The 21,833-nt window shown below is 40.1% G+C and overlaps 1 protein-coding gene across 4 annotated transcripts in view; it reads right to left on the reverse strand.

The window, feature by feature from the left end:
• The window catches only part of LOC307166926 (NACHT, LRR and PYD domains-containing protein 1a allele 5), a 104,823-nt gene that overhangs the window by 472 nt on the left and 82,518 nt on the right, over nt 1–21,833 (reverse strand). For 2 of the 4 annotated variants that reach the window (XM_079885702.1, XM_079885699.1), the window contains 8 exons: nt 20,097–20,314; nt 19,031–19,284; nt 12,174–12,317; nt 11,948–12,083; nt 10,350–10,397; nt 8,738–8,818; nt 8,376–8,663; nt 1–31 (listed from right to left, as the gene is read on the reverse strand). The exon at nt 1–31 is cut by the window's left edge and continues 472 nt beyond it. In XM_079885702.1, coding sequence (XP_079741828.1) covers nt 9–31; nt 8,376–8,663; nt 8,738–8,818; nt 10,350–10,397; nt 11,948–12,083; nt 12,174–12,317; nt 19,031–19,284; nt 20,097–20,314 — 1,192 coding nt within the window. In that variant the 3' untranslated portion in view covers nt 1–8. The remainder of the gene's footprint in view (nt 32–8,375; nt 8,664–8,737; nt 8,819–10,349; nt 10,398–11,947; nt 12,084–12,173; nt 12,318–19,030; nt 19,285–20,096; nt 20,315–21,833) is intronic. The other 2 variants (XM_079885700.1, XM_079885701.1) reach the window with 1 other exon arrangement.

The following is a 21,833-nucleotide window of genomic DNA, read 5'->3' on the forward strand; positions in this document are numbered from 1 at the left end:
CACACACGTCACGAGCTGTTGCGTAGCATCTCTGGAAAACAGCACATTCACATCCAAACATTAGTGCAAACAAATACTAGTTTTCCCTTACGAAGCTTTTCAAATCATCGCCATAATCTAACATGATCACTGTTTTACTGTAGTATCTGTAACTGGCTCATGATTCTGGAGATACCGCACTCATCCAGACACTTCACAAAGACATTAAAGTGTTTTTAAGCAGCACAGAAGAAGAGTGTGTTTCAGACGACAGATACTTCCCTGGCTGATTCATCACAGGACAGTAAAACTATTTTTGTATCGCAAGTTTACTGAAATGGTGTTTAAATGTGCAAATGAGGTCATTTCTAATTCAATATGCAGTTAGACACATTTCCAGAACAGAAATCTGAACACTGGATAAAGTCACTTTTTTCGTTTGATTTTGCTGACATGTTGAGAGTTAAAGGTTTTTACTGAGGGACTTTTTCAGAAAATACTGTAAACAGTCAGAAAATTAAAAATAAAATACAGCACATGTCCACCATGTTTTTGGGAATAAAAGGTTCTATGAAATGATATATGAACAAACCTTCAGAATATAGCTAGGGATATCTAAAGTCTAGTAAAAGTTTTGTAAAGGTTATCTAAAGTAAAGTTTGGTGTGTGTGTGTGTGTGTGTGTGTGTGTGTTTCTGTGGGAAAAAAGGGTAACACTTTACAATAAGGTTCATTAGTTAACATGAACTAAGAATGAACAATACTTACAGCATTTATCAGTCTTAGTTAATATTAATTTCAACATTTACTAATATATTATTACAATCAAAGGTTGTTAACATTAGTTAATGCACTGAGAACTAACATAGCTAATATAGCTGGATTTATATTAACTAACATTAACAAAGATGAATAAATACTGTAACAAATGTATTGCTCATTGTTAGTTAATACATGAACTAATGATAACCGTAGAAACTCAGCATCTGTATTGTAATTGAAATCCACAGACACAAATAAATAAATAAATAAATAAATAAATAGGTAAATCGCAATGAAATAAACATGTTTTCTTTCCACAAATATGATCTCAAAATTGTCCAGTGTCTAAAACAACAGTGTTTCTGCTAGTGGTGTCTTGCCTTAAACAGGAATAGCGATTACTAAACCCACAGGCGTCACATGACCGAACGCCACATTTGAGGAAGTGGCTTTGATTCCCGCACCGGCCAGCAGAACGCTCTCCTCATCCCTGTGCTTTAGTTGTGTTTCAGCATCTCTCCATGACCTTTATCACTTACAGCTCACCTGAGGCTCTTCTATACCACATCAGAGACTGCTAGCCAGACTGATGAAGTTCAGTTAAAGTTACAGTCTAACAGTAATACTCCGGTACAGAAATGAAGAATTAAGCCTAAATGTAAAATAACACTATTTGTTCAGTGTAGAAATTAAATATAGTTTGATCTTTGTTGAAGCTGTATTTTGTTGTTTTATTAAAGGTCCCATGGCATGAAGATTTCACGTGAGGTTTTCCTCATAGTTCCCCTAGCCTGCCTATGGCCCCCCAGTGGCTGGAGATGGCACAGGTGTAAGCCAAGCCCTAGGTATCCCGATCCGCCTTGCAGGAAAACGAAAGCTCAGACCAATCTGGAATCTTCCCTATACGTCACAATACGGGGAAAGGCCACCTCACCTTTCTCTGCTTTGCCCGCCCATGAGAGAATGAGCTGTGCGAGCGAGTGCGATATTGGTTTTTCCTCGCGAGACATCATGGCTTGCAAACGAGCGAAGCATGGCATCTGCTCAGTGTTTGGATGAACAAATGAACACAAAAGTCTTTTTTTAGTTCCTTCATCCGAGGACTCCAATATACGTGGACATGGAGAACTTTGTCATAACAAAATGAGCCAGAGTACAGTCTTCTCTAAACTACACAGACAACAGCAAGAGTGTTAGGCTGCTGTCACTTTAAGACTGAATGCATAGGCCGAATTTAGAATATCCGTATATTCTTTATATAAATATAATATTTCTTTCTTAACTGTTCACTTATGACAACACCGAGAGAATACTTGCGGAGACGGGTATTTTGACATCATTTTGTGTGTATGTGTCCGTTCAAGGTCAAGGAAATGCGAAAGAGGAATCAATTCAGTGTTCGAGAGCTGACTAAAACACGTCTCTCTCTCTCTCTCTCTCACTCTCACTCTCTCTCTCTCTTCCGGTGTGACTGTTGGGAGTGTTTGCGTGGAGACTGATTGCGGCTCTGAGAGCGTTTGTGAAAAGCCTTAATTTATCTTAAGCCTATATGTTTCTTTTCTTTTTGTATTTCTTTTTTTTGTTTTGTTTTTTTGCCTTACCCCTCGTTATTTTTTTACTTAAATTAAGGATAGTTTTTCATCGCGTGCCCGTGGAATTTTAGACGCCGGGATGGCGTCAATTCCCGGGCAAACGTCACCTAATTTATCACTCCGAAATGGGTGCAGGTGTGTACCAGAGCCCGGTGTGACAATAGAGGAACTACTTGTAGTTGTTGGAGAAAAAGTAGGTTTTGAAAACATAGTTTCAGCTTCACGCATGAACAAAGCGGTTGTTGTTTTTTTGAGATCTGAAACGCTAATAAATCAGTTGACTGTGAGCGGAATATGGATAAAGGAAATGTTTGTCCCGATTAATCCACTATCCGCTCCAGCAACAAAAATAACGATTTCGAATGTCCCACCTTTTATTAGTAATGATGTCATAACGAAAGAGTTGCTAAGATTCGGAAAAATAGCAAGTCCAGTGAGAATGATTCCTTTAGGCTGTAAAAACATCGCGCTTAAACACGTCACGTCTTTTCGCCGCCAAGTTTTTATGTTTTTGACTTCGCCGGAGCGTACTTTGGAAGTTTCGTTCCGAGTTAATCAAGGAGAGAACTCGTACATGATTTACGCAAGCACTGAAAATCTGAAGTGCTTTGACTGTGGTGACCTAGGACACAAACGTTTTACATGCCCACATAAAGACGATCAGAGGCCATCTACATCGCGTGGAGATGTTAATAATGCGAAACAATATCAGCAGGATACAGAACAGAGAACGGAGACACAGGTGAAAGCAGCCTCAGAAGAGGTGAGTGATGTTCATTTAAATACTGGTGGTATGGAGAAGCTGGTTTGCGTTGCTGAGAATATAACTGATGTAACTGATGACAGTGAAGGTCAGGGATGTGATGAAGAATTGTGTGAACTCAAAGAAATACCAGTAGGTGTTTCTGAAGAAAATATGACTGATGAGTTAGATGAAATGTCCCAATGTACTGATGCTAGTTTGAGAAATGAAGAGCAGTGGTCCGATACATCTGATATGGCAAAAGTGGCTGAAAAAGATATGTATACTCTTGAACAGATCAATTCTTTTTTAGATGAAACAAAAGGAAAAACAGGTGTAGAAGTCAGTGACTTTTTCCCAGATCTTGAAAAGTTTATTGCCTCTGTTGTATGGGCAAGGAAAACAAATAGCATTGAAGAACTTTCACAGCAAAAGAGGTTTCGGTTAAAAAAGCACATAACTGTTATTAGACAAGGAAAACAAACCGGGAAGGAACGTATAACGAGGGGAAAGGCAAAACGCAATAATAATGAGAACTGCTAAATCCTTTTTTTTCTGTACTTTTTCTTTCTTTCTCTCTCTCTTTCTCATGGAAGTTTTGCAGGTGGGATCTCTAAATGTTAATGGGATGAGAGATGGGAGAAAGAATAGGTTACTTTCAGAGATTATACGTTTGAAAGATATAGGTGTGGTCTTGTTACAGGAGACTCACAGTGATCAAAGTAATGAGGCTGAATGGGGCCTATGGTGGGAAGGAGAGAAAGTTCTTAGTCATGGGTCCAATTTGAGTGCTGGAGTGGCAGTCATTTTTTCCCCTGTAGTTAAAGTGAAAATCTTGTCAAAAAATGAAGTTGTTCCAGGGAGATTGCTGATTGTGAGGGCAGAAATTAGTAATCTTTTTTTTCTTTTTGTGAATATTTATGCTCCAAACATAGGTGCAGAGAGAATACAATTGTTCAATAAATTAGAGTTTTTTTTAAGACAACAACATGAAGGAGATCTCATTATCTTAGGGGGAGATTTCAATTGTACATTGGATTTTACAAAGGACAGGAACGGTGAGGAACCTCATTTAAGGAGTGCATTGTGCTTAGCCAATGTGATTAAAAATCTAAACCTATCTGATGTATGGAGAGAGTATAATCTGTTAACGCGTCAGTATACATGGGTGAAGATTAGTAATGAGACGGTTTCTGCTGCACGGTTGGATAGACTTTATACGTCACGTAACATGAGGAATAGAGTTACAAATGCAACTATTTTTCCCACTTCAATGTCTGATCATAAATTCGTCACTATTGAGTGTACTTTATTAAAAAAAATGCATAAAAGTTATTATTGGCATTTTAATAATAAATTATTAGAAGATACTTTTTTTTTGGACAATTTTAAGTCTTTTTGGGAGTCTTGGAAGAGTGAGAAGAATTGTTATGAAAATTGCATTCAATGGTGGGAAATCGGGAAGGTACAAATAAGGAATTTTTGCCAGCAATATTTATCACATTCTTCATTTTGTATAAAAAAGTCTTTGGAATGTCTTGAAAAAGAAATTATTGGTATTGAGCAAAGTATGATTACAAATGACTCTGTAAACCTGAAAGATATGTGGACTGAAAAGAATAACCTGTTGAGCTCAATTTTAAATGAAAGAGTGAAGGGTGCTCTTGTAAGGAGTCGTTTTGTAACAACAAGAGATATGGATGCTCCTACTTCTTTTTTTTTCAATCTAGAGCGTAAAAAAGGACAAGAAAAATTGATGTACTGTTTAAAAGACTCTAATGGTCAAGATATTTCTGATCAAACAGAGATGCGAAAAATTGCTGTGGATTTCTATTCAAGTTTATACACCTCTGAGGAATCAGAAGAACAATGTAGAAAAGAACTGCTTTTTGACCTTCCGGTTTTAACCCCGAAGCATAAACTTTTTTTAGAGACCGAACTCACCTATGAAGAAGTCAAGGCTGCTGTTATGGGGCTCTCTGTAGGTCGTGCACCCGGGATAGATGGACTGTCTGCTGATTTCTATAAGGCTTTCTGGAATGTTATTGGTCATGATTACTTTGAAGTTCTGCAAAAAAGTGTCACTGAAAGAATTCTTCCGACGAGCTTTCAGCGTGCAGTGCTCACACTACTCCCTAAGAAGGGAGATCTAACACTCTTAAAGAACTGGAGGCCTGTGGCAGTTTTGTGTTCGGATTATAAAATCATTTCCAAATGTTTGGCCACAAGATTAAGTAATGTACTGCATGAAATCATACATGAAGATCAATCTTACTGCATAAAAGATCGATCTATGGTAGATAATCTACAGTTTAGTGAGAGACGTGTATGACTATGCTTTTGATAACAAGATTGAAATGGGGTTTTTATCATTAGACCAAGAGAAAGCTTTCGATCGGGTGGATCACATTTTTCTCTTTGATGCTTTAAAGGCCTTTGGTTTTGGTGATAATTTTATTTCAATGATACGGTTATTGTACACTGAAGCCACATGTATGATAAAAATGGCTGGTGGCCTAAGCATCCCTGTGAAGGTACAGAGGGGAATTAGACAGGGCTGTCCCCTTTCGGGCCAACTTTATAGCATAATTATAGAACCGCTGTTATGTAAATTAAGGAAAAACTTAGCAGGTCTACAGATTAACTTTCAAAACTCCCAGCAATCTGTCAAATTATCTGCATATGCAGATGATATAACAGTTTTAATTAGGGGAGATAGAGATGTTGATGTGGTAAAGCATGCTCTAGAATGTTATGGAAAGGCATCATCTGCCAGAGTTAACTGGTGTAAAAGCGATGCTGTGTGGTGTGGCCAAATTGAAAATAGTCCACCACTTCCTGGTGGTCTACAATGGGGAAGGGCAGGTTTTAAATATCTGGGAGTTTTTTTGGGGACAATTGAATATAGAAAGCAAAATTGGGAGGGCCTGTTGGAGAAAGTACGTGCGCGGTTGTCTCATTGGAAATGGTTGCTGCCCCAGCTGTCCTACAGGGGAAGGGTGCTGATATGTAACAACCTTGTAGCCTCTTCCCTTTGGCACAGAATGATGATCCTTGAACCTCCAGAAGAACTTGTGAGACAAATTCAGAGATGTCTGGTGGATTTTTTCTGGTCGGGGCAGCATTGGCTGAAGGCTCCGGTGTTGTCTCTGCCCAGACAGGAAGGAGGACAAGGCCTAGTGGACATCAGATCCAGACTAAAGACTTTCAGGCTTCAAGTGGCTCAGAGACTCCTCTATGGGAAGGACGTGAGCTGGGCTGGGATAGCGTGCATCCTATTGAGGAAAGCAGGGAACATGGGACTAGATCGCCATTTGTTCCTGATGGACATAAATAGGTTGGATCTTGCAGGATTAACATCTTTTTACAGATCACTCCTAAAAGCATGGACACTTTTTAAGATTTCTCGGGAGTCAAGCAATGCACAAAGTTTGTGGCAGAAAGAAGAACCATTGCTTTTTAACTCTGCATTGAATCTGGACATTTTAAAAGACCTATCACTCAGGAAAAGTCTGTGGGCTGCAAAAATTACAAAAATTGGACACTTAATACCTGAAGGTGAATGGATATCAGCTGAGATTTTTGCTGAAAAAATGGACATAAGATCTATTCGAGTGGCAAAGAAAATTTTGACTCGGATAGTTGAGTTTTTGCCACAGAGTTACAGACTCTCCTTAGAAACGTATAATGGAGAACTGAATATATGTGATTTTCCAGAAGTGAACATTGCAGCTGAGACTGGAAGCTGGGAAGAAACTGAGGGTGTACTATTAACTTTTAAGACACCTCAGTTGGGACTTTTCAGCAAAACGGATAAAAAATCATTGTACACATTGTGTGTCAAGATACTGCATTTTCAGGCTCTTATGAGTTTAAAAGAGTCTAAATGGCAAGAGGTGTTTGGAGTAGGTGCCTCCCCCAAGGGCAGCTGGAGGACCTTGTACAAACCTCCTATTGAAAAACGGGCTGGAGATCTTCAGTGGAGGTTAGTGCATGGTATAATAGCTACGAACAGACACAGAGCACGTCTTGATCCACAGGTGAGGGAGGGATGTCCTTTCTGTGGGATACCAGAAACTGTTTTTCATTTATTTTTAGACTGTACTAGATTACAACAGTTGTTACCAATAATAGAAGGGTGGTGTCAGACCTTGGGAGAAGTCTTCTCACCTATGGTTTTCATATATGGTCCGAAGTATAAAAAGAGTAAAAAAGAGGCCCATGTCTTAATGAACTTTTTATGTGGACAAGCTAAAATGGCTATTTGGGTGTCACGGAAAGAAAAAATGAATGGTAATGAGTCTTGTGATGTTGAATCTGTCCTAAGTGGGTTAATAAGGTCACGATTAAAAATTGAGTACACTTATTACAAATTGGTTAATGACATTGAAACGTTTAAATATAAGTGGGGTGTGAATCAATGTATTTGTGATGTTGATTACGATGGAAATTTAATTTTTTGTTAGGTTTTTTTTGTTGTTGTTGTTGTTTTTGGTTTGTCTTGTTTTTGTGATGTCTTATTGTCTGTATAATTGTTTAGAATAGAAGAAAAAGGAAGGAAAAAATAATTTTTAACTTTTGTATTAAAGTGATTGTTAAAGTCAAAAAGTCTCTCTCACTCTCTCTCTTTCTCTCTCTCTCTCGCTCTCTCACTCTCTCTCTCTCTCTCACTCTCTCTCTCTCTCTCTCTCTCTCTCTTTCTCTCTCTCTCACTCTCTCTCTCTCTCTCTCTCTCTCTCTCTCTCTCTCTCTCTCTCTCTCACTCTCTCTCGCTCTCTCACTCTCTCTCGCTCTCTCACTCTCTCTCTCTCTCTCTCTCTCACTCTCTCTCTCACTCTCTCTCTCTCTCTCTCTCTCTCTCTCTCTCTCACTCACTCTCTCTCGCTCTCTCACTCTCTCTCTCTCTCTCTCGCTCTCTCTCGCTCTCTCTCTCTCTCTCTACGCACAGATAACACGCGAGTCCCGATTTTCGCCTCTTCTTCCGCGTTTAAAATTGTTTGAATGTGTAATTTTGGCAAGACAAAACGTGTCCAAATGATGAACTTTCACTCTATGACGGTTAGATTTCGATCCGTACGGGTCATGATCAACTGCGATCCGCTGCACCCCTATGAAACACCTCAAAACCCTCAACACTGCCTGTCGCACTGACTGCGATGACAGCTACATAGTGTCGGCTCAGATCCGGCCCACATCCGAGCCGTGTGGAATCCATGTGTACCGGATGTGGGCCGGATCTGGGCCGATATCATGTTGCTGTGTGTGGTTCCACACTGAAACACAGGAGATCCCGTCACCCACCCTCCAGCACAGTGATGACCTCGTTAGGCACGTCATCGTTGTCCTTCAGACTCTTGAGTAGTTCCTGAATCCCGGCGTTCCCCTTGGGTTGCCGTCTCTTCCAGCGCTCCAGCATGTTGAACTTCAGCATGGTCACGTCCTCCTCCGCGGACTCCATCTCCTCCAGGTCCTGCTTGCTGAGGCCCAGGTAGCAGATGGCCACGATCTTCCACTCCTTGCCCATGCGCTTGGCCACCTGCATCAGCTGCTGGTCCGTCAGGCCCGGGGCCGGGGCCGTCCCGGCACAGTCTGGACACACAGCGGAGCGCCGGTCAACACACAGCAGGACTGACACAGTGAGGAGAGTCGCGTTTGCCACCTACCGGACTCGTCGATGCCACGAGGTTTCTTATTGGGTTTGTTGCAGAGATCCTCGTCTGACGTGCTGATGGGTCTCTTCCGGCCTAAAGAGGGCGAGAACACGTAATACTGACTGCATATTCCACAACAACTCTTTCCCCACCTGTGGTTTTAAACAAAACAAGTTGCCAGCCAGTGTTTTCGACCATTTTCACAAAAGTTTCATGGCCCCCAGAATAATTTGTTGCATGAATATCTGAACATGCAATATATCAAAAGAACAGAGCCAAAACAATAACATTTCATTCTAGCTTCATGCATTCTTTTATTATCAACACTTGAATGTGGATAAGTTTCACTAAAAAAGCAACATTTTGAGCAAAAAGCTGAGAAAATCATGTTTTTGTCAAAGACTACATGTGGATCAGATTCAGAGATGATGAAACACAGATGTTTTAGATCGAGTCCATCAACACCCTCAGAGTTTCAGTCCGGAGTCGACATTTCATTCAGTAACTTTAGGCAGATTAGATTTATATGCTGTTTAATGTTGATGATCACGTTATTTTACACATGCATATGATTACATATGATGCCGCTTGTTTTTGCATCTTCTTCTCCTGTGTTGATATCAGGAGATGCTGTACTCTTTCATTAGATGTGTACTAGCGCCCCGCCTACCGTATAACAGTGAAAACTTTTTGTCAATGGCAGGGAAAGAGTTCAACAACTCTTTCAGTCTTTAATTTTTATCCTTGTTTGAAGAGTTTGATAGAGTGCAAATATAAACACAACAAGGCTGTAAAAGCAGACTAGTGAGTAGATGAGTTTTCCTGTTTAGCCTGATGACACTAAGGGCCCTATCATACACCCGGCGCAATGCAGCGTCAAGCGCGACGCAAGTGTGTTTTGCTAGTTTCAGCCCGACGCAATTATCATTTTCATATCCTGCGCCACATTGTTTAAATAGCAAATGCATTTGCACCCATCTGTTCACCCATGGGCTGCTGGTCTGTGAACGAGGAGTGTGTTCTGGCGCATTGTTAGACTGTTGTTATGTTGAGGAACAGAAATAGACTGAGCCATTGACCGACTGAAACCTGCTCTAAAGTCAATGGCGCAGTATGTTTTTGTTATTTAGTGAGCGTGTTAGTAATGTGCGCCAATAGGCGGGTCCACACTCTGCTTATCAAACACACAGGGAAGCACAGCAGCACACAAACATGCTAAATATTAAAAGATTATTATTGTGTGCATAAAGATATGGTGAATCCGGCTTGTCCCGTAGATGTTCTGCTTGCGCACGAGCAGATCTGTTTGCACTCTGGAGACGCGTTTGGTCTTTCCACTATCAAATTCCGTCATGTAAATAGCGAATCCTCCATGGCGCGAGCGCAACTGCCATTTAAAGGGAATGGGAGATGAGACTCTGATTGGTTTAACACACGTAAATCCCAAAACACACCCATTACTCATTAAGAGAATAGGGACGACCCTTTTAGACCATGCGCCGGGAGCGCCGACCATTTTTCCCGTCGTTAAATTAGCAAAAGTGGATTCGGTGGATTCAAATAACCCACCGACTCCAGGACGATGGAACCACAAGTGCTAAAAACACACGTTCACACGCCATACCTTTCACTGGCTTTCTGGGGTTTTCGTCTAGATGATGTACACAGTCTCCTGTAAAAGATTTAACATAAGATTTAGTCTTCTTTACAGTCACATATACACACACACACACACACAGGGGGGTCAAGGGTCATTCTCAGGAGGTTTACTGTAGAATACAACACTTTTTTTTCTGAGCAAATACAGAATTTGTCTTTGTACCTGTGCTCTGTTCATCCCTGTGCTGTTTCCCTCGTTTGACATAATAGCATCTTTCTGACTTCATATTTAAGGGAGACACATGAAAATAATACCTTTGACTACGTGGTTGACACAAAAGTAAGTCTTTAGCAGTGTGACTTCATGATTGCATTGTCCGTAACATCATGAGTTGAGGCTGTAATAAGTCATTTTTGCAAAGGATTTATTATAAAGGTCCTTTCACACTGGACGCGATTTTGACACACTAATAATTTGCGCGCTGGTTTTATGTTTTGATCAGCTGTTTGTGTAATGAGTGCTTCCACACCGAACACAAATGTGCTGAGGCGGAAAAACGACTTTTATTGTTTTCGCTTCAATGTCGATTTTTTTTTTTACTTTTGCGGCGACAGAAAAGGCTTCAGCCAATCACAAACTACAAGGACAACGATTTGAAAGACAATGTGTGGCGTAGCATTGCCAACCAACTCGGTTATCACGACTGTGAGTGTGTTGTGTGATAGTGTTAGTCGTTGTATAGTCCTGTGCTGTGTAGGCTAGCAGGATAAACTACATTTGGGATAGAAAGCTAACACTATTATCGTCAAAGATAGAGATAGAGACCGTGATTACTTTGAACATGTAACAAAATGTAGTGAGACTATTTAGGGCTGCTTTTAGTATACTATACATTCTTTGTGTGATATCTACAGTTTGTAGTCGAATGATTTTAACTTGTTACTTCGTGTGTTACATGTAATGTGTGTTGACATTACAAAACGCACTGTGTTTAGTTGAAGACGCAAAAAAACTGTGGAGAAACCTCAGGGACACCTGTGAGAGAGAGAGGAGAGAGGAAAAGGAGACTAAAAGTGGACATTAGCATACTCCCCTTCAGACTCTCTGTTCTTTAGGATTGGCTGCACCCAAAACCTTCTTTTCTGTCTTTTAAAGAAAATGAGCTCGTCTTCACTGGATGATGATGATGATGAAGTGTGTCCATGTTTTCTCAGCTGTCGGCGCGAAAGTTTGGGAATGTTGAAGCTCTGAACGTCACAGACGTCACACAGTTTTGACGTGAACTATTCGCACACTAACTATTCACTTTTTTGTTACGCATCCGGTGTGAAAGGGCCTTAAGGCACTGAGTGATACTACCACACTTTGTGTCCTCATTCTAAACTTACTGATATGGGGTGAATAATATCACATTTTAGCTGAGAGTTTAACACGTAACATTAAACTGGTTGAGTATTGGGGAGGTTTGGCCTGATGCTTCAGGCTCGAGGTGGGAAAATATGATTTCTGTAAGGTCAGGAGTAACATCTTGAATAAAGTTATATAAAAAAAGACGTTTTGGCAGCAAGCTGTGTGAAAAGAGCCACTGGTGTGTGTGTGTGTGTGTGTTCCTGAAGCCGTACCCTCTCTGATGGTCGCGGTCCACACGGTTTGTCCCGAGTCGGCGTCTGTCAAGGACAGTTTGAAAGGAGGACTCTCCTCAAAGAAGACCTCGAAGTATCCCTTCACCTCCACGATGACAGGTGTGAAGAGCATGTCCTGCACACACACACACACACACACACACAGCTCTCCTCAAAGCCTGCGCTGCTGAGTGTGCTGGGATCACCGGCCTACCCTTCCCCTTACCTCGGGTGTGATGTGACCCATGGGCTCGCTGATCAGACGGTACTTTCTGTTCTCCTCCAGCATGCACGTGGGCGGCTTGTCTACATGAATATACCTCTTGTTGTTCTTACAGTTGTTGGCCCGCCGGACGGCCCTCCTGATGTCCTGCAGCAATGACAGTCTTTTACATACGGCGAAAGACAGACACCTTCAGCAAACTCAGGGTTACAGGATCGCTCACATTTTGACGAAACCAAACAAATACATCAAGGTTTCTGCCGTACTATGATTCTTGCTGAATACATTCTTGGTCGCTGTTATTGAACTGAACTGAATCAACATTTAACTGCGTTGTCTATTGTTGTCGTAGAGCTGCTTATAGCTCATTTTTCTACAGTAACACTATTTTCCGGTTTATCACTGTAAAGCTGCTTTGAAACAATCGTTATAGAAATAAAGCTGACTTGACATTAGGGTTTGCCCTAAGTTTGTGATTGATCCACAATTGAGCAATGCAGTCTTATTTAATGTTTTAAATATTGTTGTAATCAATATTTTGTTTCTGTCTGATTAAAAACATGTATCAAATGAAATCAAATGAAATCAAATTTTATTTATAGAACACATTTTTATACCAATGGAGAGAACGTAGGATTGGGGGTGATGTGATCTCGTTTCGGACCATTTGGAGACGAGAGATGGAAGAGAGAGGTAACCCGACATATAATGGGTTACAGTAGTCGAGTCGTGTTGAAATAAAAGCGTGAAAGACTGTTTCAAAGCTATCCCTGTTTACAAATGCTCTGACTTTGGCTAACCGGCGTAAGTGGTAAAAACTGGCGCTGACTGTGGCATCGATTTGTTTGATTAAATTGAGACTACCGTCGAGATAAAATCCTACGTTTTTAACGTCGGAGGTAAGGTGTATTTGGACCAAATTGGATAATTTGGGTTTTATCATCATTTAGCAACATGAAATTGTTAGTGAGCCACAGCTTGAGTTCGTGAAGAGAGTCTTGTAATCTCTTATATGCAGAGTTATCTTTATGTTTTATAGGTATGTAGAGGTGGGTGTCATCCGCATAACACACCAAATCTACTCATAATTGAAACTAGGGGTAGCATGTACAATGAGAACAGTATGGGTGCCAGAATCGACCCCTGGGGTACTCCACAATTGAGGTGAGTACCTAACCTATCAGAACAACTTCTGTTGGATGAGAAAGACTGGAACCATTTGAGTACTGTTCATGAGATACCAATCGAACGTTCCAGCCAAGATGCAGATCCATGCAAGTCCAATTAAAATATTGCGATGTGGACTGATAGGATTCTGTTTGTTGTATATGTTATTTTCCATTACTTTTAGAATATTTTTTAAGAGAAAAAGAGTGATCTTGTCAAATGAATGTTTGAAGAAGTGTTTTTAACCGGACAGAAGCGATGCGCTCTGCCATCTGAGTGGACTGTGTTTAACAGTTAAACCATCAAAATATGAGGAGAATTTTTTTAAGATTTTAAACATTAGGGAAGAACAAAACACTTAACTAGTTTAAGGTATTTATCTGACTTAGTTATTTGGTAAAAAAGGATAAATGCAGATACAGGATTTATTTTACTATGCAAAAAAAAAGAAAAAGCTCACAAGAAAAAGCATACTGTACACAATCAGTTATTCATTTTTCGGTAACACATTAATTAATAAGGTTAATTAGTTAACATTAGTTCATGTATTAACTAACATGAACTAACAATGAGCAATACATGTGTTACTGTATTTATTAATCTTTGTTAATGTTAGTTAATAAAATACAGCTGTTGATTGTTTGTTCATGTTAGTTCAGTGCATTAACTAATGTTAACAAATACAACCTTTGATTTTGATAATGTATTAGTAAATGTTGAAATTAATATTAACTAAGATTAATAAATGCTGTAGGAGCATTTTTCATTCTTAATTCATGTTAACTAAGGTAGTTAACTAATGTTAACTAATGAACCTTATTGTAAAGTGTTACCAATATTTCATTGGTTCTCTCTTGTTTGTGCAAGTGTTCATAATTTCTTTGTATGAAAGCGTGGACAATTTTTTTAATTTTGTTTTGGAGGGGGGGTATGTTTCATTTCATTATCACACACATACACAAACAACTATTTACTCAAAGCATAACTATGCAATATGCTTACAAAAAAAAAAAAAATTAATATTTTTTTTTAGAATATTTGAATTTTCATAGGACGGACATCCCTTTTGATTACTATACTTTGTGGAAAAGGCCTCTAAAATCAGAACAAAATTGAAGTAAAGTAACTTTTCATAATACTTTATGAAGCTTTTTTTTTTTTTGCTTGACTGACCCAGTCCCCATTTGCTTTTATCAAATGAACAGGCCTGGACACCTGGATATTCTTAGAAGAAAGAAAGTCATATTCATTTGTGTGAATCCTGTAAATGACTAAATGAATTTTTCAGTTCTTGCTGAACTTTTCCTTGAAGGTCAAGCAAAGCTCTTTTGACTGACTGACTGAAACTGAAACCGCTCTGTGGGTGCACAGACCACAGGAAGTTGTTTCACGTGTGAATTTGATGATTAAAACCACAGCAGAAGACAGAGAGAAACCCCTGCGCAAAGACACACATCAGGGAATGTTAATTAATGACATTTAGTAAGCATTTCAGGAACGTCTGGTCCATTCAAAAAATTTGGCCTGGGCCACATTGGTGAGTACCTAACCTGGAAATTTAGCTCTGAGTCAGGTGCTGTAATTTCTTCTGTCCAAAAACAGTCATTTGAGTCATTTTTTGAGTGATATTTATCATCAAGTGCAGCTCACAGATTTTACTGTAAAGATAACACTTTCCATGAACAGGGTATGTTAAATAAACCTTTAATATGAAATGCGTTCTTGACCTCAGAATCAGCAAATTAAGTGACAACCTGATATTTATAACTACTGTAATAGTTTTTACAGAAACATCTGGGCTCAACACTAATCTTTGTTTTCATTGTTTTTTACCCATGTAACTTTGTATTGTGATCACCCAAATGTTAGATATCTATGACGTTTCACAATTTTCAATTCCAATTTATTCCACAACAAAAACTACCATCCTAACTCATATAAAGTTCAGTAATTATTAAAGATAAACACAATAACTATTCAACTGAGATGGACAGTGTGCAGGCACCAAACTGAACTTTCTTTCATGTGCCGGTTTTGTTTGTATGCGCATGTAAGATGAGAATCTGTTGGATGGATGTGCTCATTGTGATGCATTCAAGCTTTTGTTCCTGCTTGATTCTCTCTTGGGGGATAAATCTAGCGTTTGCACTTTCGTCTCTCGAGGGAGTTGGAGGCACTCATGGCAAGGCATTTGCAAAAGTAATCTCTGTTCTTGCTTGACTTTCTTACAGCGCTGAGACTCAAGCATTTGCAAGGAACGTGTTCTGCTCTCGAGGGAGCTGACTGCATTCACTGTGATGATCTCCACCCATGCTTGATTCTCTCCTGAAAGATGAGAGTCGAGCGTCTGCACCTCATGGATCGGGTCCCACGGCTGCCGAGGCAATCGTGAGGATTGTAGGTGGAGCGGAGGAGTCTGATGGGAGTTTTCCCCCTTCTTGACTTCTCCTGATAGCTCCATTGCTCTCAAATCCCATTTTTTGTTTTTCGGAAACTTGCTCTAAGAAATCTCTAACTTGGATTGGAAGAATTAGCAAACACCATTGCTCTCATGTTGTCTGGGAGATCCGCTCTGTGGGCACTTCCGACCTGGCGGAGAGCATAATAATATGGCGTGTCTAGTTTTGAGGAATTGGATATGGAGAGAGAGTTGAGGTGGGTGTGATTTATAATCCGCCTCCTCCGCTGTCCTGCATATAAGTCTGTGAGCCTTTTTATTCCTCCTAGATCTCCAAATTGAGGTGTCGAGATCATGAAGGAATCTGTATGCAGCTCGTATAGTGTCTCCCATGTAGTCAAACTATATGCGTGATTAAGCAGTGATTTGTGAGGATGCCCCGGTTTAAAGATTAGTTCACTTTCAAAACATTTTTTGCTGATAATTTACTCACCCCCGATGTCATTCAAGATATCCATGTCTTTCTATCTTCAGTCAAAAAGAAATGAAGGTTTTTGAGGAAAACATTCCAGGATTTTTCTACACAGAATGGACTTCAATGGCAACCAACTATACCAATGTTCAAAGAAGGTTCAAATGTCCGTCTCAACGCAGCTCCAAAGTCTCGACACGATCCCAGTCGAGAAATATGGGTCTTTTCTAGCGAAACGATTGATCATTTTCTCTAGAGTGCTCTTTACCTTAGTCAGGGTATGAGCTTGGAAATAAGGATTATGGGTGGACCGCACCCATTACCTTAGGTGCCACTTTTTGTAATTGGGGTTTTAAGTAGGGCTTAAGTTCCCCTAAGATTCCCTTGGGGTAGAGAGCCTGGTCCATGGTGTCATTACCTCCTTGCTCTATGATTTTGTTGTGGTTGGGACATATGCTTCCGCTTGGATAGTGGTGATACTAAGTTGTAGCTATAGGTACTGACTGCTAGGTTTGGCCTCGCATGCTTTGGTAAACTGTTCCCTATGAGCCTCTCAGGCCTAGCATAGCTTAGCTGATGCTGTGTTGTGTATTCCCCTTATAGCTTTGCTCCTGTGGTTTTAGCTGTCTGGTGGCCAGAATGGGGCTGTCTAAACCTGGACTTCCCTCATCTGAGGTCAGAAGTTATGGAGAATATTCCCTTAGTGTCTGGCCGTATCCAGATCAGATGGAGGACCAGCGCCTAGACACGACCACAACACATGTAGTCTGTCGGATCCGGGCCGTATCCAGATCAGATGGTGGACCTGCGCCTAGACACGACCACAACACATGATGTAGTCAGCCGGATCTGAGCCGGATCCAGAGATCAGATGGAGGACCTGCGCCTAGACACGACCACAACGCATCCCTGAAGTGACAGCAGAGATTGTGTCAGCTAGACTCTCATCGACACGACAGCCATCGGCACTGATCCTCAACAAACCCGTCTCCATACCGGCGTGATGACTCTGATCTTAAACCAGATGGAACTGGATAATATTCTCAATTTTCTGATACTGATCTGACCTCTGACCTGTAATGCTGCCTGAATCATTAGCATACACTGTTCGCTCGTTGGCCAGAGGAGAACTGAGCGACTGAGCCTGGGTTCTCCCAAGGTAAATTTTCTCCATTCTGTCACTGATGGAGTTTTGGTTCCTCGCCACTGTTGCCTTTTTCGCCTTTGGTTTTTGGCTTGCTTAGTTGGGGACATTTCATTTAATATTCAACAATATTATTGATCTGCCTGCATTGACACCATTATATGAGAACTGAACTGAGCTGGACAATGACATCACGGTTTTCTCCAGAGTGGCTATATATATATATATATGTGAACTAAATTAATAACTTTTTTACAACAAAACTTAAGCAAGAATGTGATGCTATTTTCTTCTAGAAACGAACTTTGTTGCATTATTTTCCTGTTATCACTGTAAAGCTGCTTTGAAAGAATCTGTATTGTAAAAAGCGCTATATAAATAAAGGTGACTTGACCTGTGGATACTGGATTTAGGGAGCAGGGCCTCTGTGCATCTCTTGCATAAGTCGCATAGGATGCTCTTTCTGACTCTGTGTTGGATCATTTAAGTCATTTAAGTGCTATGCCCTCTCTGTTTGTGCATGCATACAGCCTAGTAAGCCAGGAATTTCCTCCAGCATGGCATAGTGGGTATTGCATTCCCCAAAGCGTCAATGCCAAGACGCAAAGTCGGAGTTCCACTTTGAAAGGGAACGTCTCAGGTTGCAAAAGCAACCCTGTTCTCTGAGAAGAGGAATGAGAAGCTGTCTCTCGTGGCCATGCTTCAGAGCACACCTGCACTTCTCCTTCAAACAAAAGAGTGTATACCGTGTGACTTAGCGTCCTTTAATATTCATGGGCACTCTGTCAGCCAATGAACACTGGCATGTGTTTGCATGTGCTTCAGACACTGGCACCCCACAGCATGAACACCAAGATGCAGCGTTTCGTTCCCTTTCTCAGGGAACTGGGTTGCACTCACAACTTGAGATGTTTTCTACCTATAAAAAATGAGCATTCCTTAAATTGAGACACTTGGGAAGTGACATTGTTTGGACAGATCATAAATTATATACAGTAGTGCCAAAAGTGATGTCCAGCCTAGGAAATCATTAATATATGATTAAAAATGTCTTAAACATTTTGTAACAATATTGCGTAGTTAAGCTTGGAGTCAATTGCTTTATTTGTCAAATTAAGTGGACATCATTTTTGGCCAGACTGTCAATCAAAGAAATTCTGAACACAAGCAAAAACAAGAGAGAACTTTGCATTCTAGGCATTTGTGCATAGTAAAATAAAACCAGTAACTGTAGTTTGTCTTTTTTGGCCTTAAGTTTAGTGTTTTGTTCTTCCCTAATATTTAAATAATTTAGAAAGACGTTCCATGAGTTTCATTCAAGCTCTAGTTGTAGTCATGGGAAGTGTCAGATACTGTGAAAACTGAAAGCAGGATGCTGAAATCCGGGCAGGGATTATTTATCAGATGATGAAACTATTACACATGAACACAAAGCCACCCGCTTCAGTCCAACACCACAGAGCGGCAGAGATGCAGAACCGAAACTGACGTCACTGCCACTGGTCCCTGTGCACAGCGCCGCCTTGCTCTAGTTTAAGCCTAAAATCACATCTAAATATAGCGATTACCAAAAGCTTACATCGCAGGGTTACCGAGAATACGGCCAGTCGGCCATGCTCTGGAAACGGCGTTGGACTCGTCATAGTTTGGTGAAAGCAGAAGCCCTCTGGGTTCCTCACCTTGATGTCAGAGCAGTTGTTTCCAGCCAGGTAAACTCTGAAGGAGAAGGAGTTTTCATGGCCCACCTCTTTGAACACCTGCACGACCCCATGATGCTCTGCTGACTTAGACGTCTGAACAATGGGACCCACGGGTGACAGCGAAGACACGGTCCACTTGACGTGACTCCCGGAGTGATCGGCCGAGGGCTCGATCTGACCACGGCTGTTCTTCACGTGGAGCACGCTGAACTTCACCTCATTGTCTTTATCTGCTGAGAGCGGCGGACGCATGAACAGGAAGACACCGTGAGAATGGTGACAAATAAACATTCTTCCATCATGTCAAAGAGCACTTACAAAACCGAAAGTCCTACTGTTAAACCTACTGTTAATCTCTCAGAGAACACATCCTCCCACGTTTTCTTTCTCCATTCTGTCACCTGATATTTACACACTTAATATTCATCTACCTGTACTGACACTATCAGATGAGAAACAGAATTGAGCTGAATAATTGCTTATTATTATGCTTACCAGGAAATGTGATAACATTTTCCCAACACTACATTCGCTGCACTGGCTGCCGGTTTGTTACAGAATTGATTTTAAAATCCTGCTTTTTGTTTTTAAAGCCATGAACATATTAGCTCCAAAATATCTCTCTGACCTTTTAGAAATTAAATAACTCTGCTAGATCAATAATGTCTGATGTTGGTCCAAAATTGTGGAATAGTCTTCCTCTATCCTTAAAACCTTCCTCTTTTCACAGGCTTACAGCTGTCCTTGATTTTTTAATGTTGAATGTTTTGGTGATTGGTGGTTTTGATGTAAACTCCCTTTATCATTTGTTTTGCGGCCTTTCTTGGTTTTTTTTGTTTTTTTTTAAATATTTATCCTGTCATACAGCACAATGGCCAACTACTGTTGCTTTTACTGTGCTATATAAATAAAAGTTGATTTGATTTGATATTGACAGCAGCAGAATTTAATTCACTGGCAATTATTTTTCACTATACACACACATATATACAGTATATAAAATAGGCTATATAAATACAGCTGACTTGACTTGATATCTCTGTACCTGCCAGACACAGTGAGTGTGGGAACTGGACGGATTTGAGAATGGATGGATCGCATTCCACATCAAAAATGGGTCCGGCAAATTTCCATGATCCGGTCAAGTACGTGCTAAACTTGCTCCAGGAGAGAACGCAGTATGTGATGCTGACGCGCTGGGAGACCTCGAACACCAGCCCAGTGTCTGAACACTCATACACACCCTCAGCATCCAGCTTTAGCCTACAGCAGAACAACAGGAACATCACTGGGAGAACAATAGTGTCAAACCAGTCAATCTGCAGCGTTTCCTCATGTAGAGTTAACTCGTGTTAGCACTGGTCCTAGTGTACAGCCTATGCAGTTCTCAGTTTCCTTTCATCACAATTCAATGCAGAATGATTAATCGCGATCAATCGCATCCAAAATAAAAGTTTGTTTACATAATATATGTGTGTACTGTTTAATTATTTTGTATATATAAATACACATATTTTAAGAAATATTTGCATGTATATTAGGGTGGCCCTTAAATGTACGAAAAAATTTTTTTTCCGTTTTTCTGCAGCCTGACCCGCTAGATTTGTTCCATTTATGCTAAAAACACCCCAGAAAAAAAATGGGGCAAAAATATTAATATTTAGAGGTAGCTCAAGCACATCAAAGTTCGCTGTTTTTGTAGGCAATTCTACAAGTCAGCAAAATTCTTCATAGCATTGAGCATTGTATTCAATACACACAGTTTTCAGAATGCATCAAATCACATAGCCTATTACTTGATCACAGTTCAATGTGAGTACTTTATTAATTATTTAACCAAATATATCTTACACAACATACATTTGACTATTGTAAGATAACTGATGATACGCATCTTTTCACATTTAGTCCAGGCAAAGTAACTAATTTTGGAGCCAAAAATAGAACTAATTGTAAAATAATTTTTTGCAGCTTAGATCATTTCTATGAGGTGTCCAGAACAACATACTAAAAGTCCTAAGAAATCCTAGTTGAGGAAATATGTTAAATTCTCATCAATCTGAGATGTGTGCCAAGGGCCAGACAACAATACACCCCAATGGGGTTATTTTTTCCCTTTACTCCTATCAAAATGAAACTTTACACAATGAAAGTACCCATGAAGAGTTAATTTGTTTGTATTACAAGTTTCTTTGAAAATGAATTTGAATATGCAAATGAGCTATACACTAATCGAATATAGGCTACCCAAAATACACCCGCATAGGCTTAATTTTTTCCTTTACTTCTACCACAATAAAACTTTACACAGTGAAAGTATACATGAAAAGTAACATTTTTGTTTTACAAGTTTCTTTGAAAAATCTATTTTAAAAATGCAAATGAGCTCAACACTAGGCCCAATTGACTTATGGCCAAGAAACCATAAAGTCACAAGTAGAAAAAACAGGGGCCAAACAACTAACACATTCATGTCCATTCAGTAAGTTAACCTATGAATAAACACACTAAGTCACTTGCCACACTTACCTGGGTCACTTGCCACAAAAAGACTTAGATTGACCTTAAGAATTGATTGCACAATCTTGCCTCCAGTTGCTTTCTAAAATCTTCTTTTTTTTTTTTTTTTTTTTGCGAACAAGCCTTACCTAATGACATTCCCCCACAGATAACATCAGAAGAAAGTCAGAATAGCCATCTTAGTCATTAGTAACGTGGTGAGATTAAATTTTGGGCTGGTAGATTTACAAATGATTGGTATTGTTGGTAAGATTACGAGATT

Source organism: Squalius cephalus (assembly GCF_949319135.1).
Source record: "Squalius cephalus genome assembly, chromosome: 11".
NCBI classification, from domain to species: domain Eukaryota; kingdom Metazoa; phylum Chordata; class Actinopteri; order Cypriniformes; family Leuciscidae; genus Squalius; species Squalius cephalus.